Genomic DNA, 24,050 nt, shown 5'->3' with positions numbered 1-24,050 from the left:
TACTTATATGCTAAACATTTGTGATTTGTGAACTATAAGCAAAACAAGGATTTTGGACTTCATCGAAAACCCATCCATTTCATTTATTGAACAGTCCTTCTCGCCAGTTTTCTGAAAGAAATGCAAAATTTAGGTAAGAAACCCAGACATCCAATAGTTATTTACAAAATGTTAGCACTGTGAGTTTTCTATGAGATTTCTGGTGGAGATCGTGACAAGGGGTACATGCAATGTTGCGTAAAAGACGGCAGCATTGAACGACAAACATACACATTAACATAACATACACCAACCTATATAATAGATACTAACTTGCAACCTTATGAATAAAATGGAGGCCTGTACTCTATATAATTCAGAGTAACAGTGGCCCGTCAATCAAGACATGTATGTTCTCGCGCGTACCCCTGGATGGTATGATGGCATAAATAAGATAGGGCTTCTTTAGCGGGAAGATTATATTTGGTAAATACAAACAGTGAACATTTTTAATGGGGAACATAAAAGCAAACTGCTGCATTTCACTCCATTTGAACAAACTGATGGAAACGTGACAGAAGATCAATTACATTTTAAAAATCAGAGGCAAAATTAAAAAAAATAATAATAATTTGGCAAAAACAACGATGCATTTTTATATGCAGCTAGTAGAAACATACAGATGTAAGAGGTGGAAAGCACTTTGTCACACTTTTCAAATGTGTTGCTTATGAATATGAACCTGTGTGTATTTTAGTCTACTCGCAACAGAAAGAACGTCAATTTAACTCATCAGCGTTAGAGACAAGAGTCTGTTTCTACAGTCAGTCTCTAATCTACTTTTTGTAACAAGTTTTAAATCAGCTCATCACAAAATAGCATTATGTTGTTGATATATCATATTTAATAATCATACATTTCCAAACAAAGATACTCATAATAATGAATAAAGACTTTTCAAACTGCCCAAGTCTTTTCATCTTTTACTTCTTATTTTATAAAAACACATTTTGGGGGAATTTTTTTTTAAAAATGACACCATGCCATCGATGTCTGACGCAGCAAAGGACCACTGGAATTTGTCTATTGGGTTCAATGGCCTACATTAAATTTAACAGTCAAATCAAAAGGTATTTCTCGACTGAGAACCACAACTACGCTGTAACTGCCACGTTGAAATACTGTCGGGATGATGTGAGCGAACAGTGGTTTTAGTCTGAGCTACTGTGTGTGAGGCAAACGTTTCAAACAGCACCACGCGTGTGTCTTTGACGAACGTGTGAAAATGGATCAGTAATACTGTCAACATGTACATTTCACAGGCACCTGCCAGGCCTAGTGCCTCCTATTTCATTATGGTTACCAAAATGAAATGAACGCAAGTTCCCATTTTGGTTAATTGCCATTTCAAGCTGTGCTGTAAAAAAAAAAAAAGTGTTAAAACGTGTCAAAACAAGAACGTCACTGTTTGAGATTTCTGTGCTGAGTTGTAGAGGATCATCATCACGGAGGGTAGATCACCATGACGACATCACATCAACTGGCCGCATCCTCATCAGTACTGCACACTCGCAGTGAGTACAGCAATAGCATAGACTGGATATAAAAATGGACCTAGTCTGTTTTATTTGAAAAGTGACTCCCATATAGTAGCATTTAGCCACTAGGGGGGGAGACTCCACAGGTCACAAATACTCCATTTGAATGTAAGCCAATGGTAAAGTGAGCTTGTACTTGTCACTTTATTTATAGCATCAGTTTTCCTGAAGAGTTAACGGTCTCAATCGCTAGTTTCAGGCCTTGATTTAATTTCTTTTGTTAAAAAAATGTTGTAACCGTAAGACTACGTCCATTTTTAGAAAGAGTCTATGAGGAATAGCTGGGTGCCATTTCTTTACCATTATCAAACCAATATCAAAACAGCGACGACTAACCGCAGCACTGCCACAGTTGCCATGTGCCGGGGAGGAAGTTGCACTTGTCTGGAATACACCTCATCGACTACAACTCACAAGCAACCAGCACCAGCATCTGCGCCTGCACAACGTGAAACTACTCTCCCTTCCAACAGATGGCAGTAGGGGGGAACCAGGAGAATTATTCAGCAGCAGGAAGCACATTTCCACATGCCGGTTTGACCAGTTGTCACTGATAAGGTTCAGAGTGGCATCACTAGTGAGTATGTGAATGGGAGGCGAGTGGGCATTACAGGCATGACACCGATTTACAAATCCAGAACACCAGTGACCGACTTGCTATTTTACTGGATACCACTGGACACGTGGGACTGGTCAGTAAATAAATATTGGCAGTGAATGGAAAGCTGAAATATCAAAGTGGGCAAGAATCACAGCTGTAGATCGAGCCATGTGAGAACGTGACAGCAAAGACAAAATCATGTTGACAGTGGCCAAATGTGAGCCATAATAAATAGGCTCTGACGGGGGTCTACCTTTGCAGAACAGACAGTGAGACAGAAAAGCTTGACACAAGGAGACAAACTAAATACAAATCAGCTGTGGTCTACACCTTTCTATAAACATACACAACACTCTCTCATTGAGTTTAATCCAAGCGATCTGAACTGTACCTGAAGAACCTTGGAAAAAAGGACAAACATGTTTGACATTAAGGTACATCTCCCACTGGGAGTAACTCATCAGCGTTAAGCATGTTTTGTGGATTGAAAGTAACTCACTCACACTTTGGAACAGGGGTGAAGAGTTAACAAATGTGTTTCAATGAGATAACATACCAGAAACCAGACATTAGTCAAAGTCAGTCCACATTTGACATCGGCATTCTCCTCCTTGAAGAAAATGAACAGCTTAGAAGTCAGAGTAGCGCCAACCTGTATGCATCGCCTACTTCTTTTTGCTAACAATGTTCCCAATCACTTTGCATGCTACGCATATGGGTGCCGAATAGATATCCTATGAACTTAGCTCTCAAGGAATCAATGGGGTGACTGGAAGTCTTAGTTCCTCTCAGACACACACTCCAGGCACCTCAAACCACATTTCAACTATGACTTGTCGTGGAGGAACATCAGCCTCCCTCTCATACGGTTCCACCTCCAGAGCGTGTGTCTAAGATACAGAGTCTTTGCTACCTCCTGGTGGGCCGCCGCCACCCGTGACCAAGTTACAAAGCAGTTTGCGCCGACCGGCCTGGTAGTCCTCCTCGTCAACGTTCACCAACAGTTTAATAGCCTCGTGGCCCACAGCCTGTTTAAGGGAATCTGTGATAAAGACCCCTTTAAGGGCTTCTAGCAATGATCCATTGATGTAGTCCCTCCAGAAGGCATCTAAATAGGTGAGCTCGGAGAACTTTATGTCGCAGATGATCGAGCCCAAGTCTCGCGATTTGAGGATAGTGTTGGCCTGGTTGAAGCGTTCAAACTGTCGCTCCACGGCCTCTTGTTTGTTGGAGAATACGTTTCCCTGAAGTGCAGACTCGTGCTGGCAGTACTCGGCTCGAACCCGCAGGCGGATATCTGTGATTTAAGCACAACAAGTGTCAGAGGTGACAGTTTTTTAAAGAGGGGGATTAAGGAAACATTGACAATGTAGTCACATCTCAACATGTGGATGGGCGGGCATCATCACAAGAGATGTGTCGGGAGAAAGAGAGAAACTTTGACAGAAATGAATCGCTCACACATCGTGAGATTATGTGTCCGAGTCACATCCATCTGCAGACTGCAAGAGAGGGGGCGGGACTACAAGTGGGCACAACTTCAATTTGTCCAAATCACACAGAACCAAACGAGAAGGCAACAAAATCAGATCAGTACCAAGTGATAACGGTTGTGGTTAAGGTTAAGGTTTAGGGTTAGGTCACAGTTATGCAAACTGAAAAAGAGGGGGGGACTGGAGCTATAAATAGTGGGCGGGACTTCAAGATGTCCAAATCACTTGTAGTTTTGCACACTTAGAGTTACGTCCCTGTCTTGCACTCAGCAAACAGTCCCCGCTCATCTGTACAGTCACTCAGTGGTGATGTAGTCCAAATAACAAAGTGAAGGGCCTTCATTCGGAGTCAAAATAGAGGATTAACCTTTATTTCCGTTATTTCAATGTGTTCTCATAATCCTTGAGAACGCATTAAAACACAAGCAAATGCTCTGTGACCATGTTCGTCTTACCACATGTTTGCTTCTCTCTGCAGTCAGCGGAGGAGTGACTTCTCTTTCGTTTGCGGTTTGGTGCAGGAGGAGCTGGCTTTGTTCGGGGAGGGCCAACATGAGGTCCTGACGGGGAACAGCAGATGACTGGCTGAGGACCTACACGGTGTCAGTAGTTATGACATTAATCAATCTACAGTGTCATGGTGTGAGAAAAATAATTTGTACTGTGGACAGACACACACAGGTTTGTGGAGCTTTCTTCTTCGGACGTTGCATTGACTTCCATTCGTTTGGACAGCCTGAACAAAGCGTTGTTCCTAATGCCTAACCTTAACCTAACCACAATTAAAATCTTAGTCCCAAACTTAACCAGTTTCTCCGAAATAGGATCAGGTTTTGGTTTCCATGAGGACTACTGGTCCTGACAAGGTCAGCGTTTGTGCAGGAAACAGGTCCTAAAGAGGTAACAAGTGCTTGCACACTCTCTCTCTCTCTCTCTCTCTCTCTCTCACACTCACAGACACACACACACCTGTTCTTCTGTGAGAAGCAGCATCTTTGCTCTGCGATGTTCCTCTTGGTGAAATGTAGCGCACTGATGTCTCTTCCAGGTACTTATCAACAGGATCTGGACACACTGGAAACAACAGTTGTGTTCATCATCTGCTGTGCATATAAACTGAACTGACAAAGACTTAAGTCAATAATAATTCATCATTCTTATTGTTTTATTATAGTAATATTTGTGGAATAAAAGACATAAGTAAAATGCTTTTCATCAATCTAAATAAAAACTCATCATTGCCCACTAAAAAAACACAACCATACTGCTTTTAAAAAAAATGTTTTTTTTTTTACTAAACTCATTATAAGACACACAGTCAAAGTCCGACAATAACAGTAACCAAAACATTTCCCAACTATTTAGTTTTAAATTAAACCCATAATTCACCAAGTTAGATATGAAAATATTACTGAATGTTGATCGGGTAAAGGAAAGTTCAGGTTTTCTTTAACTACTTTGAGTAAATGCTGGGATAATGACTACTTCAGGAACATGCAACAATCCATAAAAACCTGGATATTGATTTAAAGCCTTGTGTTTACATGGTAATGAAGCTGCTTTACTCACCAGCCTGTCGTTTCCTGAGTGTGACATAAGGCAGAAGATCATGACGGGTGATAATCCTCAGGAGCTGGAGAATGTGCCGAAAGTTGGTCTCATCACAGCGACCCTGGCGCTCAAGAGCCAGCAGGAAATCCCTTCCACTCCTGATGCCACCACGTTCATACTCATCGATCACATCAACAAAGAGGAACGACAGTACCCTGACATCCCGGTGCGTTAGCTGGGCTCCAACTATATCAAACATGCGGTGGAGTGAGTATAACCCATGGGAGTTGTCCACGGCTTCCTCGGGCCACGGCTCAAAACCACCATCTCTCCTGCTTAAGCTGTGGTTGGAGCAGGAGGCCGAAACATTTCTGCTGGTCACTTCTCCGCTGGCCGCTGACACACCTGAGGAGCCGGGCCTGCCTGTTAGCGCTCTGTGTTCCACAGACCCGGCATTTGCACTGCTCTGGCCCGTATGCAGCTGATTGGCTGGAAGATGGGGCCGGGCCTGTTGAGCAGAGGAGTTCTGGGCAAGCTGGGGAGGAATGACAGCATTGGGGAGCTGAGGTTGTTGTGATGTCATCTCAGGGCCCTATGGTGATGAGGGAGCCTCCGGTCCCTGCAGCTCCTTCCACCTTTTACTGCTCCAACTGATGAGCTATTTGAACAAAGTTTAAAAACAAAAACCAACAACACATAATTAAGCTGAATCTCATTAGCTCATCATCACTTACTACAGTGCAATATACTGTACTGGAGGTTTTTTTTTTTTTTTTATCATATTTCAATTATCCATAATATTCATGAATAATTTGCTTGATTTTTTTGTATATTAACTGTCATTTGAGTTTGACAACAATAAACATTTTGGGGCCTTGAATTGTTGCAGCACAGCAAAATTTCATCATAATGTTAGGACACAAATTTGATCTCTATCACGTAATTGCACTGTCTTTTTCAATTATTTCGATTAATCGTGTGGCCAACTATTGCCACTTATTTGACACATCTGCAGGATTTCTTCAAGCTTATAGTGAAGGCAAACACATTCAGTAAATGTTCAATACTTTGAAGACTGAGGACCTAACACTTTTTTTCCCATTAGTTTGGTTGTTGTTATTACATTTTATTATGAAGCACTTTGTGATTGTATCTCTGTGAAAGGGGCTCTATAAATAACATGTATGTACGTACTAACTTACATCGAGTGAAATGAATAGCTACGTATATGAATAAAGCACACTTATTACGTACGTTTGCCATAACGCTAGCTGGTTTACTAGCTAACAAAAACAGTGTTTACATTTAAAAAACAAACAAAACACACACACACTATGACAGACAGCTTGGAAGGCACATCGCAAGCTAACGAGCAGCTACCCTACGGAAAATAAGCTAACACAAGCTATCGCTAGCTGTCTGGAAATTAAAAACAGATGCAGCTTGTTGTTGACGTGAGTAAAACCACGCACACATACATACAAGAGAACATACTTTCATTCGCGTTTATATTTTAGCGATTTAACGGTGATGTGTGTGCCACGGTGGCGTAAATCTGAGCACAATTACACACAGATTTCCCTGAGATCTGCGTCTGGGTTTGTTGTGACTGCTACTCGTTATCTTCCCTGCACGCTACCGTCCCGTTAGCCGAGCTAACACACACACAAGGTTAACACAAACCAAAACCATGTGAACAGTATTCTGAGTGTCATTATCAGGTGACAACTCAACGTTACCTCGTGTCTTCTGGATATTTTTTCCCCCGACAAGCTCGTCACTCACAAAGTTCCGTAGGCCGCTAACGCTAAGTTTGCGTTCCCAGTGTCTTCCCCAAGCGAGACGACACGGATGCTACGGTTTGTTTTGGTCGATAACACAGTCGACGTTCAACACTCGACTCCGGTGTATCGATGTGCGGTACGACACATTTCACGCACCGCGAATACGATGTATTGTTTTTCCTCCTGGCTGTGGTCCACACTCACAGCCAGTCACCGTGGGAAAAAACAAGCAGACAATTCTCGTTCTTCAGCTAAAATGAAAGAACTTCCAGTTTACGTTATAGTTTACTTCCGGGTTACTCACTACGGTGTCCCCTAGGGACATACGCGCAAGTACGAGAGAGACCAATATCACAACACATAACAGTAGGATGGAACCACAAATTGGATTGCTTGTTTTCAGACTTAATCATTCCAAACCAAATCGTGCTGGCCTGTACCATACCAAACCGTACCGTGATGGTGACACAGCATGGGAAAATAGGCCTGCTTTCCACTTGATATATAACATCTGTAAACATGAACAAAATAATAAAGTGAGAAAACTGATGGATGGATGGATGGATGGATTTTCCCATTTAGAGGAAAATGCCCTACGCCCCTGGTTCTCAAACTGTGGTACCTTCCTCTGGTGGTATTTGAGGAAAATTAGAAAATACTGTTCTACTGTATGTACCAGGAAATGTGATCGGAGTACATAAAAACCATGGGATTAATTGAATAATTGTTGCAGCCCTAATCTGGACACACAAGTCCAATGTGATTGCTTGCAAATCACAGTGTGGACACTCTGCCTAAAAAAGATCGTCTCTGTACCCAGTGTGAACCAATTTGATAATCCAGCCCTCTATTCAGCCAACATTATATTAATGTTAACAATTGTAGATGTATGCGTCATATTAACACAAAATGTAAATACTTTTTGTTTGTGATATTGTATACATTTTTATATCTTTTTATATCTAGGTTTTTATTTTCTAATTTTATTTCATTCAATTTAAATGCACCAAAACACGAAGGCAAATTCCTTGTATGTGTAAATGCAGTGTTGTAATGTAATGTAAGTACAAATACCTAGTTACTGTACAGCACAAAATTCACATACTAGCGTGTACTTTACATTGTTATTTATTTTTCTAGCAACTTTTAACTTTTACTCCACTACATTTACTCTCTAACTATCTTTGTTACTCATTCCTACCAAATAAAATCATCAGAAGAAGAAGAAGAGTTGGTATTATGGTCTATATTTACATAGCACTTTTCTAGTCTTGATGAGCTGCTTTACACTACAGTTTTGCCATTCACATGCTGCAACATGGGGTTAAGAGTCTTGCTCAAGGACACATATAGACTAGCAGGGCCAGGAATTGAACCCACACCCTTCCAGTTGAGAAACAACTTGCCCTACCACTGAGCTACCATGGCTCAATCCTTACTCCTCACCTTTTTAGTTTAAAGATTCAGATTCAGATTCAGATTCACCTTTATTGTCATTAAAGATCTAAAACTTAAGTACATTTTATATCAGAAAATTACTTTTGGTACTTAAGTACAGTAAATGCCATATACTTAAGACTTAATTAAGTAATATTATAAAAAGTGACTTCAACTTCTACCAAAGTCATTTTCGGGTAAGATAATGTACTGATTCTGTAATCAAAAATATTAGCTCTGTCCAGCAGGCGGCGGTAATGCAGCTGTACACACCGTGTTGAACCGAAAGAAGAAGAAGTAGCACGAAGCAGCAGCAGAGGAAGTCGAACGTCGCTCACATCATCACCGTTCATCACCACCATGTTGCTGTAGAAGCAAAACAAAGCTCAGAACCGCCATCCTGATCCAACACGGAGTCTTTAACATGGCGGGCGAGGAGGAGAGGGGGGTGGTGCGAGTCAAAGTCAAGGTAGGATGCTGCGACTGTCACAGTCAGCCTGTTAGCTACAACCGTGTTGTTCTGTTGTTGTTTGTGTGTCAGTCACATAAAGCGACGTTCGATAAGAAACACACATGACATGGAAGACGGTATTTAGCAGTAACGAGGCTGTTTCCCCACAAAGAAAACCTCAGTTTTCGGTGCGCTTGTTTGTTTACCGCCAGGCTTCAGTGTCGTGCGGTTTTGTCTGTGTCAGCTTTATTATCGCGGGATTTGGAGCCACACTTTAGGTCTACGTTTAACCAAAGTCCTCACACAGTGTCGATTTAATGATGACACCGTGCACAGTGGCTGTGTGTTTATGAAACAACGACCGTAGAACAGTGAACCCTCACAACAGACTGAGGTGACGTCACCTGCCTGCTCAGCAAACGCCTGCGTGGAAATACTGGACATCGCGTGGTGACGTCACACACTCCCAAGAGGCGTTTTGAGGTCAATAATAAAAACTAAACAATTTTACAGACCTTTGATTTAATTAGGTGAAGTCAATATTCGTCCTTCCTTTATATCATTATCACTTGGAGATGATCAACATGAAGCATCCACATTTATTTATTGTTTATTTTATTTACCTTCATGTTTATATTATTTCCGTTCCTATTTATTAAGGCTACAACGATTAATCCATTACTAAATTAATCGTCAACTATACTCGGGTTTAAGTGTTTTTAAAGTTTTTTTTTTAATAATTAAAGCAAGCGTTCTCGTTTTCGGCTTCTTAAATGTGAATATTTTCTGCTTTTGTTGCTCAGTTTGACAAAGAAATCATTCAAACTGGGGAAAAAAAGTTTCTTTGTGAACACAACAAGACATTTGAAGAACATCATCATTTCGAGGTTTGGCATACACTGATCAGAAACAATTTCTGACATTTTATGGACCAAACTTGATTAAACGAGAAAATAATCATCAGATGAATCGATGATGAAAATAATCGTTAGTTGCAGTTCTAATATTCATGTTTGTTATATGAGTTATGAATGAAACTATGAATTTATGAATATTTCCTCGCTTTTCTATTTAATTGTCACTAAACCTGAAATAGACATTTTCCTCCTTTCAACTTGTACAATATCATTCCTGTTATGACTTTTTAAATAAAAACGGGTCTTATTTATGTTGATATCGTGTTGTGCTTTCACAGTGTACTGTTCGGAGTCTCAAATTATAAAGTAAAAGTTTTTATTTTGAAAAGATTGTTTTGTGTGTGTGTAACCTCATTATACTATTAGCCAGGTTTATATCCTGGAATCTGGAATGGAAATAATTCCAATTCACTATATCATTGCAATACATATAAAAACCTTTCTATCCACAGCTTTCCAAATATGTGCATAAGGACAGACACATTTTGTTTTTGTGCTAATTTTCTGAGCAGATTCATTTCAACAGATTTATCAATTATGAAATAATTATACATATACATCATATTGTTTTTTAAAGTTTTTGTTGACTTAATGTGTCAACAGAAAACCCCAAATCACTTCTTTTTTTTAAATTTAAAATATACAAAACATACAGAATATGTTGGCAAGCAACCATGAATACAGGAGTTTAAATTCATTTAAAGGTTTAATAACAATGAAATGAAATATTTTTTGTTTGTCTTTCCTTCAGCTGCAGTACATTATTAGGGCAGAAAATAGAAAACTCTTAGCAGCTGCTGAAGACCTGGGAAATACATTCTTGTATTTCATATCCTTGTTGAGTTAAACACCACCTTTGATAAATAACTCTGGCAGCTCACATGGCATACCGTACATGCCACCGATAGAGAGCAGAGCAGTGATGATTCTGTAACATGAGGCTCTGCAGACAAAACACACACAGAAGAGAATGTTATTGATAAAAACACAAAAGCACAATTTTGGCATAAAGATTAACATTGTTGTGTTGTTTTCTTTCTAAGAACACTGCTGCAGTGGCTGTAAATATTGTGTTTGTAACACAAACATGTATGAAATCCTGCTTTCAAACCATCAGTCGGCTTCTCTGTTAAATGATTCACACTGTGATCAATTAATCAGACTTAAACACACAGTAACAGTGGGAACTGTCTCATCTGTGGTGGAGTGAGTCGTCTACCAATCATGTGTAAATAAGTGGCAGTGGTGTGTATCAGAGAGTGTGATGTGTTCAATTTCAGAAATGTGATGGAGTGCTTCCGGTGGAGTTCCGCTCCTTTGCCGTTGACCCTCAGATAACCTCCCTGGAGGTTCTGCAGCACATACTCATCAGAGCCTTTGATTTGAACGGGTAAGAGCCATCATCATCATCATCATCACGTTTGCTGAACTGCTGTGTGGACATAAATATTACCAGAGTTTGTCCTTGAAAGGAGCTTCATCAGCATTTCCTTTTGTCTCTTTCAAACCAGGAAGCGTAATTTTGGGATCAGTTACCTGTCTCGAGATCGGAGTGGTGCTGAAATGTATACAACTCTCACGTCTGACTTCGATTTGGACTTTGCATTCACCAGTGCAGCCAAACCATATCTACAGCTCAAGATGGACATAAAACCGTCAGAAGAGAGTGAGTACAGCAAATAAAATACGTTAAAATACGTTAATAAAATAACATATTACCACCAGTAATATGTGGTCTAAAGAATCCAACCATAACTTAGATGATGGTCATTGCTTTTTGTTCAACTGCAGGTCCTGTTATGGAAGAGTGGGACATCATCAGCCCCAAAGATGTGATTGGCTCTGAGCAGCTGTTTGCGGACAGGACTCGATCTCTGGCATCTGCAGCTCTTCCCTTCACTCAGTCTCTACTGACCCAGGTTTGCTCTCGCCCTTTGAAGCTACAGTGTGTGACCTCTCTCTCCAAAACAATGCTAGTGTGTCATTGCATGTTTGTGTCACTTGTGTTCAGATGGGTCGGACCTTGACACGAGTCCAGCAGGCCTTCAGCTGGTCTTACGGGGAGGAGATCAGGCCTTTCAAGCCTCCTCTGAGTGATGCCGAGTTTCACAATTACCTCAATGGACAAGGCCAGTTGTCACGACCCGAGGAGCTCAGGCTGCGAATCTACCACGGAGGTGTGGAGCCTTCACTGCGCAAGGTGAAAAAAATGACTCATAAAAATACCATCTACAGCAGACTTTCTATATAACTTTCTATAATGTTACTATTATTCTGATTTTATCTGTGAATTCTGGTTCTTATTTCAAACCTTCTGTAGTATTTTAGCAAGAAAATATACATGTCATGCAGTTTGTGATAATACTCTTGGTTATGAAACTGTATCGTTTGTATTTTATGTCTGACTTAATTAAAATAGGGCTCAACCTCTGTTGTTGTGTTAGGTTGTTTGGCGGTACCTCCTGAATGTCTACCCCGATGGACTGAGTGGACAGGAGAGAATGGACTACATGAAGAGGAAGACAAGGGAGTACGCACAGCTGAAGAGTGAGTGGTCAGCCCGGGTCAGTCACGAGGACCTTGAATTCATCCGTGGCAACGTTCTCAAAGACGTCTTGAGGACGGACCGGGCTCATCCGTACTACGCTGGCTCAGAGGACAGTCCGCATTTGACTTCACTAACAGACCTGCTCACCACATTTGCCATCACACACCCACAGGTTTGTAGAGGCGTCAAGTCGACCGACTTTCACCCGCGTTAGAGTCGTGGTCACACTCACATAAATGACACTCAAAGATTTTATTGTGTCAATAACTTAAAATTGTGTTTTTGTTTGTGTGATTGTGTTGTTTTTCAGATTTCCTACTGTCAAGGCATGAGCGACATCGCCTCCCCTATACTCGCAGTCATGGACAACGAGGCACACGCCTTTATTTGCTTTTGTGGCATTATGAAACGTCTGGAGGGAAACTTCCGTCCAGATGGCCAACTCATGTCAATTAAGTTCCAGCATCTGAAGCTGCTGCTGCAGTACTCTGACCCGGAGTTCTACCTGTACCTGGTGTCCCGCGGAGCTGACGACCTCTTCTTCTGTTACCGCTGGCTTCTGCTGGAGCTCAAGCGAGAGTTTGCATTTGACGATGCTTTGAGAATGCTTGAGGTCACCTGGAGCTCCCTGCCTCCAGATCCTCCTGAAACTGAAGTGGAGCTAGTTGGACCACCACTGGAGACCAATGAAACGGTGACTAGCAAAGAAGAGGATAAGAAGGTTGAGAACATAATCGAAGGTGATAAGGAACAAAAGGAGAAGCAGCGCAGGCGACACATGCTCAGGCCTTCAAGAGAAGAACCAGATGTGATCAGGAATGCTGTATTAGAAGAAAAAGACAGGCAAAATACATGTGCAGGAAGGGGAATGGAGGGCAGTTATGGTGTTATTACTCCAGTGAGTGTGGACAAGGCAGATGTGCCGGTCCCATCTTTTGAGAGGCAACCTAGTTTTGGAGAGTTCAAATACTACACTGCTCGAAATGAAGACAGCTTTGATATGGAAGATGAGCCGTCACATGGTTTGGCGGTGTCAAAGTCGGTACCTGATATTCCAAGACGCCAGTCCACAGTCGAGAGTGAAGACGACCCAGGAGAGAAAACCCCTCTCATAAAAAACTGTCCCACTGGTTTGTCTCCCATGTCTCCGCCTCCCCTCGTCCCTAGTGACCCGCAGTTATGGAATGCAGGTTGCTCTGTTTCTCCCACATCTTCAGCTTCACCCTCGAGCTGGCCAGGAGCTTCTCCAGACTCTCCTCCAAAGTCCTCATCCCCATCCACGCCTAATGGAAGAGAGGCCTTCCCAAGCACTGTTTCAAATGCCTTGCCGTCCACTGTCCACGTTCTCAGCAGTACAGGGATCAACTCCCCCACAACTCCCACTGTAAAACCATCCGCCGTGTCCCCTGCCCACTCTCAGAATCGATCCCTACTCTCTTCACCTATTTTGTCTTTTGGAAGAGGATCCTCTGTTCCTGGAGGCAGATTATACACCAACAATCTTCCTTCACCAGGCAACAAATCCCCCAGCACCGCAGCGAACACACCCAGTTCTCTGAAAGCTGAGGCCACCAGCATCAAATCCTGCTCCCTGCCGCCGCCTCAAGAGTTCGGCAAAGGCAACCCCTTCATGTTGTTCCTGTGCCTGTCCATCCTGCTGGAGCACCGTGACCACATCATCAAAAACAACTTGGATTACAACGAAATAGCCATGCACTTTGATCGCCTCGTGCGGCGCCACAACCTCAGCAGGGTGCTGCAGCGAGCGAAGGCCTTATTTGCGGACTACTTGCAGAGTGAGGTGTGGGACTCTGAGGAAGGGGATGAGGTCAGCTCTGACTCTCCAACAACAGTTTCAGCGGCGCAACACTCCCCTTCCTCGCTCATCCCCGCTCGGCCCATTTACAGCCCGTTAGCGTCGCCTCAGTCGTCGTCTCCAAACTCGACCTATAACCTCACAACGACCATTCCCTCCCCAACAGCTGAAGTTTCCCTCTCGCCCACGTCCTGATTCCATCACACATCCCTGGCTCATAAGACTGATGGAGGTGAACATCTTTTTAACCAGCCTTCCAAATTGAACTGGGCTGTTTAGTAATCTTCTTATTCTGTGTATGCTTGAATATGTATTGATATTCCTCATGTCAGTAGTCAGTACTGTATAATTGTTTATTTCCCTCATAAACCCTTACGGCTGACGGGAGGGTTGTCTGTCCTTGAATAAGGGATGGAGGAGCTTTGTTTCTGTTCAAATCCTCTGTGGTTGATGTGTTACGACAGTTGGACTGTCTAATTTTGCCACAACCAAAAAAAAAACAAACCTGGTGCATTTATTAGCCTATGTTGCCCTCTTTTTTTCTTCAAAAAAAAAAGATATTGTTTACAAGCTCATGTTTTGTCCAGTTCGCCACAGAAAGTGTCTTCACTCGAGCGTTCACTTTGCTTCAGTCAAGAAAACAATGAGGGAAAAAATCTTGATTGAGTAGTTTCTTGTTTGTGAAGTCTTTTACAGAAACGGCTTGTCGAGCGAGTCGTGACTCGTCAGTGAGCACACGTACTGAACCTCACTGACTTAGCCTGTCACCGTTCACCTTAAAGAGTATACATGGGTAAAACAACCCGCTGCTGAGCTTCTGTCTGATCGTGCAAACATAAAACAAATGTTTAAAAAATGTATTTATTTATGGTTTATGTTGAGTTTCTCGCACAACAACGGTGGCTGGATCATTTGTGTTTACTCAAGCATCTACTCTCCTTGGGCTAATGCTAATAACTACATTCACAGTAACACACGGCAGCCAGCAGCTTGTTTTTCAGGTGACTCACATCAGAACGTACCAGGTTGCACAACTCTGCCCCGCCCTCTCCTCCTTTAACCACTCCCACTTGTGTACAGTAACTGCTCTTCTCAATGCTGATTGACTTTCACTAACTCAAGTGAAAAAAGGTGAATTCCGTAGTAGAGCTGCAACTAACGATTATTTTCATAATCGCGTAATCTGTTAATTATTTTCACGATTAATCGTTTGGTCCATAAAATGTCAGAAAACGTTAAAAAACGTTGATCAGTGTTTGTCAAACCTGGAATTGATGAAGTTCTACAATGTCTTGTTTTGTCCACAAACCAAAATTATTTATTTTTTAATGATATCTTTGTTATCTGAAGCAAAGAATCAAAAAAAAAATTCACATTTAAGAAGCTAAAACAATCAGAAATCTTGTTTTAATTGTAAAAAAAAGCTTTGACACTAAAAGCTTGATTAATCGAGTAATTGTTTCATTTTAGTTTTTTCCGTATATGTTTGCAGGATTCAAGCTATTTGTGTCGCCCTGGGGGTGACTGACATGAAATTTACGTTAAATTCAGTGTGAACGCACCATCAAATAAGAGGGTGGTGCGAAATTAATTCAAATACTGTATGTGAGGGTTCTCAAATGCATAGAGTAGGGCTGCAACTAATGGTTATTTTCATAATTGATTGATCTGTTGGATTATTTTCTCGATTACTTACTGAAATGTTGATAGGTGTTTACCAAACCTGGAAATGATGATGTTTTTGGTCCACAAACCAAACTTTTTTTCTAGTTGAAATGATTTTCTTGTTACATGAAGCAAAGAAAACAGGAAATATTCACATTTTATTGAAAAAAAACACTCGGATTAATCGGATATCAAAATAGTTGCCGAATAATTTAGTAATCCGTTGATAATCGTTGCAGTCCTTGTATGGAGAGAGGGGAACGTGAAGAAAACTGGTAGAGTTCCTGGTGCTGAACACATATACACACAGTATATACACACACATATGACTACAGCTAACGTGTGACGTCACTGCCTGTGAAAAACAAGAGAAACATTTTGATGTCATATGGTGAAGCTGTGCGGCTGCTGTACTGTAGGGGGCAGTCTGGGTTTGATCTTCATGTACTGTTGATACAGAGTGTATTTGCTGGACTTCTACACAATAGTAATAGTAAAAAAGAAAAATTAAATACATCATCAATCACTCAGAGACTTAAGTTGAGCACTTTGGTTATTGTTGCTGTTTCCCAAAGACTTTTTTTTTGTCCTCCTTTATTTTTTCTGTGTGATGAAACGTTTGTATACAAGAGATGGTTTTAAAGGTGAAGTGTGTAGGATTTTAAAATGATGTATGTTTAAATTTATAATCAACTGGTCAACGGAAATGTAATAATGGTTGGGTTAATATCACATCAGGAGCGGGTCGGTTGTGTTTTAGACAAATGAGTTTTTATGAGGTTTTATGTCTTGTTGGCTTTTTATTCACACTATACTGGCATTTTGGGTAGTCCTAAAACCCCTTTTTTTTGGGAAAACAAAGTCTCAAAACGCTACGCTTTGCGTTTCCGTGTGTACAACCAGCACGTGGTGTTGGGGGAAATGATGACGTCATAATAACCCCTGCCTCTGTTGCTCTTGCGTTAGCTGTCGCCATCTCACTGTGTTCTTCTTGATTTTGTACATAGCGCACAACCTTTATGAACACGATCTACATCTTTTCCGTTTTTTGGTGTCTTTCTGTGGCAGCGTCACAGCGCCACATGCAGGCCTGACATATATACTTTATAGTCATTTTGGATTCATTTGGGGTTCATGTGTTTACGGAAAACTTTGAAAGAAGAATGAAAAAAGATTGCATAGGGAAAATCGTGTGTCCCATGTGAATAAGGCCTCATACTATACTATTTGGTTGCAATATGCACCTTGACCCCTAGATGCCACCAAATCCTACACACTGGCATTTTTAATCCGCTGACACACATGGCATTCTTTCTTATCTTTTTAGATAATAAGTGCTTTTTTGTCACCCAGTCTTTTCTGTATGTTTTTAATCTTTGTAGTTAACTGTTCGCTGTCGTAGTCCGAAACATTCTTGAGTAGATTTGGATGTAATGAAATCCCACTGCATGTGGTCAGTGACATAAATATTAGACCATAATTACACCCTTTTGGAAAATAAGTGCCTCATTTGTTCGAATCAGTAGCCTTGATTCTTTTATTTTATTTTTTTTTTTTTTTTTAAGTTAAGTTTAAGTCTGCTTCAGGCCTGAATAGCTGTTTTAATTTCATCAGTGAGTAGAGTTCACTACAGAACAAAGTTGATTTAGGATAGAATAAAACTGCATCTCATCATATTTCACTGGCATATTGCGGATTCTTATCTTAATGTTTTGTTGACTGTTTTTTCTCTGGAAGGCCATTCCTGCTAGATCAAAATGTTGAAATTAACATGCACCATTTTTATTTATTTTTTTGTCTAGAAAAAGGCAAAAATCCCAATAAAGGAGGTCAGGGTTATTTCACAAAGCTGGAATTATGAATGAGAATCACTTTCCATGGAGAGGATTACTTCTCATAAGTAGTGTTGCATTTTTTTAATACCTTAAATAAGTGGAAGGTGAGATGTCATTTAATTTTGCACTTGTGTTCCACATTGTCCTGAAACTGGACTGTTTCTAAACCTGTCTTGTGATTTTTCATTTGTATCATTGAAGATCCATTTTGAAAATGTTCACAGTGAGATCTTTGGATTGTAACAGACAAAAGTTGGAAAATTGTTTGTCATGGAACCATTTTGAATTTGATGAATTTGAGAAATTGTCACGGTTCAGCCTTGTGTGCTTGCCGGCATGGATCTGATTCATGTTGATGATGTGTTGTGTTGTGTATGACTGAGAGAGCCAGTCAGACACAGATTGTTATTGGATCAAATGCACCTCTGGATTGAGTGGCTATGCCACCAAATCTCCAACATCCAAATCTCCAAATCTGAGGAGACATGGACACCACAACAGTGTCAGAGAGTGCATCTCTTAATTCTTTCTCAGCATTGTTTACCTTTAAGACTAATTAATGCTTGACTTGACGCTTCTATTCTTTCTTCTCTTGTGTCGTCTCAGTGTCCTGGATGCAGAAGGTTGAACAGGAAAATGTGATGCTGTGGATTGATGTTTACTTTTCTGCAAATGAGTTGCAGTTTTAAGCTGCAGTTTTTCGTTGCATTAATATGACAAAACCACTTGGTTAGGTTTAGGAAAAGATGGGTTCTACATTAAATACTTCAGTGTTCAGCAGAATCTTAAGTAATCCCATGTCTTCTGAAAGACCCCTTGTGATTATTGTGCTTATTACACTTTCACCTGGTTTTGACTCCTTTTGTAAACCAGTATTTAATAGCATATTAAACAAAATAATTGAAGTAACTTGACCGGCTGGACTATGAGCTGGTAATATACACCTTTGTACAAAAAAAAAAGAAAAGACAAATTTGTTTATCTTATTAAATTATATACATGCACAAAGTTAAACTTTTTAATCCTACGACACACAACAGTGTTACTGATTGTATATTGGACACAAATAAATGATAATCAATGCAACCGATTGTGTGAAGGCTGGTGTTTTTCATTTAATAATGATAATAATGATAATGTTACATTTTATTCATATAGCACAAAGGTGGACTTGGATACACTTGTTTATGAAATGTACAGCATTTAGCACACTTTCTGTTGCGAGAAACGGAGATGGACAACTGTGTTATTCAGGTTTTTATTTGAATAGGTACAGCATATGTCCATATATTCAAATATAGCAAGTTTAAAAAAAAAAAAAAAAAAAAAAATTAATTGATATTTTTCATTGAGGCCCTCCACAAAAAACTCATATTAACATTGTTGTTTCTATCCACGTCCCTCTGTTTGCTTCTTGATCCTTCTTGTGTGTTAAATCTGCCATTTGCAGTCTCTTTTTTTATTTTATAGTTTTATTTCGAGCCTTTGTTTATGTGATTTCCACAAAATGTTTTTCTTATAATTCTCACACATTGTCACATACACCTAAATATATGGAAGTCATAATAATGAAATATTATCTCATTATTGTGACTGAATATCTCATAAATATGAGATAGTATCTGATTATTATGACTTAGCATCGCATAATTATGGGATATTATTTCGTTATTATCACTTAAATAGTATCTCATTATTATAATGGATTAGTATCTCAAAATGATGACTTCACATGTCATAATTATGAGATACTAAGTTATCATTTTGAAATCGTATCTCATTATTATGACATAGCATCTCATAATTACGGGATATTATCTCAAAATGATGACTTAGTATCAAATAATTATGACTTGGATATGCATTCTTGGGCTTCTATACATATAGAAACAACAAAAAACGTACCTTATATCGTAGCTGCCTGTGTTGTATACTTTTTGTCGTTTTTGTTTACGTTGAAAAGAAAATACCGACGGACACCATAGGGTGGCGGTAACGCCGCTAAAATCTAAGAAGAAGAAGAGGCAAACGTGTGCGGTTTCCGCTTCCGGGTCAGCAGTATCTTCCACAAACAGGCAAAATGTTGACCCGAATGTCGCGGCTCGGGCTCGCCTTGCCTCGGATACTCTCCGGTCCACAGTCACGCTTCGTGTCTCAGTCCAAACCGACCGGTAGCGCAGGTTCGGCCGCTGTGACGGAGCTGTTCCCCGCGGCGGGCAAAGCTGAACACGGGGAGGTCAGCGAGTATGTCAAGGTGAGTTCTCTCCATGAGACGCGACCGTCGCTGCCCAGCGGATACTAACCATGTCAGTGACGGTCAAAACATAGAGCCGCTGTGAGCTGTGGACAAGTTTACTCTTTATGTGGTAAAAGTAATATGTTGGTATGATTAGATTAGATTTTGTCTGACTCTTTATCTCTCTGTCACACATACATACACACTGGTGTACACAGCTATCATTAGTAGGGCTTTGCATTGACTTCTGTTCATTTCAACAGCTGAAACAGAGCTTTATCCATAATCATAACCATTTCAAGATTAAAGAGTTTTTTTTGTCACATGCATCTTGTACTCATACAATCCACGTTGAAATGTGACCCTGAACCTCTGAGACTGTAAACATACTAGAATGTTTACTAGAGTGTAGAATGTAAAGAAACTATATTCAATACTCTCGTATACACAGACTATAAATATCTATCTATCTTTACATATACATACTATGTAATAAAGATCCAAGTCTAAACAACATTATAACAACAAACAACAGCAAGTAGCAAAAAACAAAAATGAAATGCTAAGCCTAACTAGAACATAAACAATGTTTAAATCATAGCCATCAGCCTAATCAATTCCTCAGAAATGTGGTTTTGTTCTCCATAAGGACTACTGGTCCTGACACGGTCAGTGTTTATACCACATAAAGGTCCATTAGAGTTAGGGATGAACAATTTATCACAATATTTTCAAAATCTACAGACTTAAGAGAACATTTTTGTTTCTCACAGATCTGCACAAATATCACTCAGTTATCATTTTAAATATGTTCAATTCAATTCCCTCTCGAGCACAATTTCATTTAATATAATTGCAAATTAGATATTTATATAAAATCAGCCCTAATAAGAGGTAACACATTCAAATAAACATACACACGTATAGATCCTGACTATGCAGGACATAGTCAATGTGTTTGTCACACACATTTTCTAGAACATGTTTCAAAGAAATGAATGTGTCTTGAGAGTGGCTGCAACTAACAATTCTTTTCATAATTGAGTAATTAGTTGATGATTTTGTCGATTAATCGAGGAATCATTTGGTCCAGAAAATGTTGATCAGTATGTGTCAAACCTGTAAAGGATGATATTCTCAAATGTCTTGTTTTGTCCAAAAACCAAAAATGATTCAGATTTAATGATTTCTTTGTTATGTGGAGCAAAGAAACCACAACATATTCACATTTAAGAAGCCTGGAAAAAAAATCAGTGTTAATCCCTTACAAACTGATGAATCGATTATCAAAGTAGTTGACGTTGAATTTAGTTATCGATTAATAATCGATTAATCGAGTAATTGTTTCAGCTCTACTTCACACAACCTAAACTTTACATCATGTCAAAAAGTATGTACATCTATCTTCTGCACTCTTTTTCCATCAGATCCAGAGCTTGGCAATCATAAAATATGATAAATGTTACCCACCAAATCACATCATTTCATTCTTCTTCAGGCTGCCACTGCAGCTAAATGTTTATTTTCATAATCGATTAATGTTTTTGATTAATTTCTCTATTAATCGCAAACTTCCAAACCTGGAACTGATGATGTTCTCAAATGTCTTGTTTTGTCCTGAAATCAAAATGATTACGTTTTAACGATTGATTTGTTATATGGAGCAAAGACACCAGAAAATGTTCACATTTAAGAAGCCTGAGAATCAGATACATTTTTAAATACTAAGAAAAAACACTGACACCAAATCAATTGATTATCAATAATAGTTGGTGATTCATTTCGTTGTAGCCCTACAATCTTTAGAAATCATTTAAAGTCGATGGGTGATATATGATGTAGGAGAGAGTCAGAGAGGAAGTGTGAATGCAACTTTCAGCCTGTAGATAACAGTTGGTAGTTTATTATTAAAATCTGAATGTCATAAGATGTAAGAGATGAATTTGCCTTAGACTCATAATAATTCATGAAGTCTGATGATTTAACCCAATTGAAGATGTGCATTGTGTTTGACCACTCACACTCTCTGTGTGTTTTGTTAGAATCCAGATTACCATGGCTTCTCCAGTGACCCCGTGGTGGATCAGTGGAACATGCGGGTGGGCTTCTTCTTTGGCGTCTCTGTGGCTCTTGTTCTCGGTTCTGTGTTTGTCTATTATTTACCAGACCATGGGTGAGTTCCCAATCTTTTCACATCTGTTAATAATCCCAAGTACATTTCTTTATGACATCTTTTAACGTCACCAGACTGCACAAATATGTCAAATAGAGATGTGTGATGTTTATTGATTGAAAGAGTAAAGCTGAGTGTTGACTTACAGACATTTTATGTACCTCCTTCAGATAAAAAGACATTGATTTATCGGTTTATAGTAGAGCTAAACAATTAATCATTTTCAAATCATGATCATGATTTCAAAAGACCCAACGTGCAAGTCTTAAAGCTTGCAGTTCTTCACTCAATCACTCCCCATCTTTTACTGCTTTATCCTCCACATGAGGGGGTGCTGGTGCCAATTTATGCACATGAAAATATCCATGATTCATTCATATCTTTCCATTTTTAATTCTCAGCCATGCGTTAGAGTAAACTATAGAGTTGTTAAAGGTCCAGTTTATAGACTAAAGGGGATCTATCAACAGAAATTGAATACAATATACAACATTATGCTTTCATTTAATTTATTCATCATCATCACCTGAAACAAAATAACTGTTTTTATTACCATAATCTTATATGGATTCACTAAATTCTACACACTGGTACTTGCGCACTTTGAGGGTGTTGTGGTAACGTTCATTGTGTTTTTAATCTATTACATAATCAATTTCAAGCTAAAGCTGAATAAAAAAAACAATATTACATATGGAATCACAGTTGCGATAACATCCATTTTCTAGTGTTTTTATCCTCCATATGAAGGTCGCAGGTTGAGCTGGAGCCAAAACTGTCTGACAAAGGGCCAAAGACCTGAAACATTGCAACTAGATATTTTCTAGACATATACTGTAGGTCCAGACACGAAAGCATCAAGGTCTGGATTGAGACTGCTGTCTGCTGCCTCTACTGTAGGGAAGTCCTTTGTGTAAACCTCTTAGTTCCGATGCAGCATGTTGTTTTCAATAGTGGCCCAAAGTCTTATCTCTGACTGCATCTCCTCTTGTGTTTTTTTTCCCAGAATGCGAAAGTGGTCCAGAAGGGAGGCCGAGCGTCTGGTCCAGCTGAGAGAGCAGGAGGGTCTTCCTCTTATAGACAAGAACTACTACGACCCAAGCACGATTATTCTGCCCTCCGCTGGCGAAGAGTAACAAGTCCCACACCCTCTCACTCTGTTTCGAGATATCGTTTTCTTCTGAAAATAAATGTTGTAATTATTGAGTTGTGTAATTGTTGTGTGTGGACAGTGGCTTCTTGGAACAGTAATTTGAATGTTCCCTAATTATTATTTTGAAGTTCAGTACCAAAAACAAGGTGTATTTTGAAGCCGTTCAAAATAACATATTGTCACAGTTAAATGTGTCATGGTTCTTCATGATTGTGGTGGAGTCCCCAAACTCTCATGCTGCTGTCCTGAATGTGCCTGGGTTGACTTGCAGAATTATTTTGACCTGATTCTGCTACTGAAATCTTTACTGCAACATCACTCAGTCCATAATGTGTAATAATGTGCAAGATTAACAAAATACACAGCTCGCCCTAATTTAACTTGAAAACAATTGAACATTTTACATGTTATAGAAAGGTAACATGCTAATCCTGTAGCACTGCTTAAGAGTTATAATGGCAATTGTTTTGGTCTTGGATCATAACATCCCATGGATCGAAAATAATCCCTCAATGTGGGCTTTAAATCAACTGAGAATTAAATTTTCTCCTGTGTGAGCAATTGCCATCAAAAGAATAACTTTGAAGTGCATCACTTATATTAGAATTTTAAGATAATGATATGACGACAGTGTGTTACATGTATGCAAGATTAGTGTAAGATAGCCAAAAAAAATGACATGCATTTTAAATTGGATTTTTACAAATTGGCTTCATTGATTTGCCCAAGAAGCAAAAATAAAAATATATGTATTTTCTTTGTTTGTGGTCTCATACAAAGTCATGAAAACAACGATTTCAAAAAATTGCCACA

The 24,050-nt window shown here is 39.6% G+C and overlaps 3 protein-coding genes across 5 annotated transcripts; 2 read left to right on the top strand and 1 right to left on the bottom strand.

Moving 5' to 3' along the window:
• Nucleotides 1-50: 50 nt before the first annotated feature.
• Nucleotides 51-7,276, bottom strand: dedd (death effector domain containing). 3 transcript variants are annotated; one of them, XM_058643109.1, is made up of 5 exons: nt 6,962-7,276; nt 5,241-5,880; nt 4,641-4,745; nt 4,127-4,231; nt 51-3,475 (listed from the first exon to the last, which is right to left on the bottom strand). In XM_058643109.1, the coding sequence occupies exons 2-5, from the start codon at nt 5,803-5,805 to the stop codon at nt 3,069-3,071; spliced, it is 1,182 nt and encodes a 393-aa protein (XP_058499092.1). In that variant the 5' UTR covers nt 5,806-5,880; nt 6,962-7,276; the 3' UTR covers nt 51-3,068. The 3 variants fall into 3 exon arrangements, with proteins under 3 accessions (XP_058499092.1, XP_058499091.1, XP_058499093.1); XM_058643108.1 differs by having other exon boundaries at nt 4,127-4,264; nt 6,962-7,273; XM_058643110.1 differs by lacking the exon at nt 4,127-4,231.
• Nucleotides 7,277-8,723: 1,447 nt separating this feature from the next.
• On the top strand, nt 8,724-18,761 carry tbc1d25 (TBC1 domain family, member 25). The gene is made up of 7 exons (XM_058643118.1): nt 8,724-8,912; nt 11,092-11,201; nt 11,323-11,477; nt 11,603-11,730; nt 11,823-12,011; nt 12,256-12,531; nt 12,670-18,761. The coding sequence occupies exons 1-7, from the start codon at nt 8,868-8,870 to the stop codon at nt 14,368-14,370; spliced, it is 2,604 nt and encodes an 867-aa protein (XP_058499101.1). The 5' UTR covers nt 8,724-8,867; the 3' UTR covers nt 14,371-18,761.
• Nucleotides 18,762-19,712: 951 nt separating this feature from the next.
• On the top strand, nt 19,713-23,290 carry ndufb11 (NADH:ubiquinone oxidoreductase subunit B11). The gene is made up of 3 exons (XM_058643146.1): nt 19,713-19,929; nt 21,954-22,084; nt 23,091-23,290. Exons 1-3 carry the CDS (start codon nt 19,756-19,758, stop codon nt 23,218-23,220), a joined length of 435 nt encoding a protein of 144 aa, XP_058499129.1. The 5' UTR covers nt 19,713-19,755; the 3' UTR covers nt 23,221-23,290.
• Nucleotides 23,291-24,050: the final 760 nt, after the last annotated feature.

The sequence above is a fragment of the Solea solea genome, chromosome 11, assembly GCF_958295425.1.
Source record: "Solea solea chromosome 11, fSolSol10.1, whole genome shotgun sequence".
NCBI lineage: Eukaryota > Metazoa > Chordata > Actinopteri > Pleuronectiformes > Soleidae > Solea > Solea solea.
This window is presented reverse-complemented; position numbering and strand designations above follow the sequence as displayed.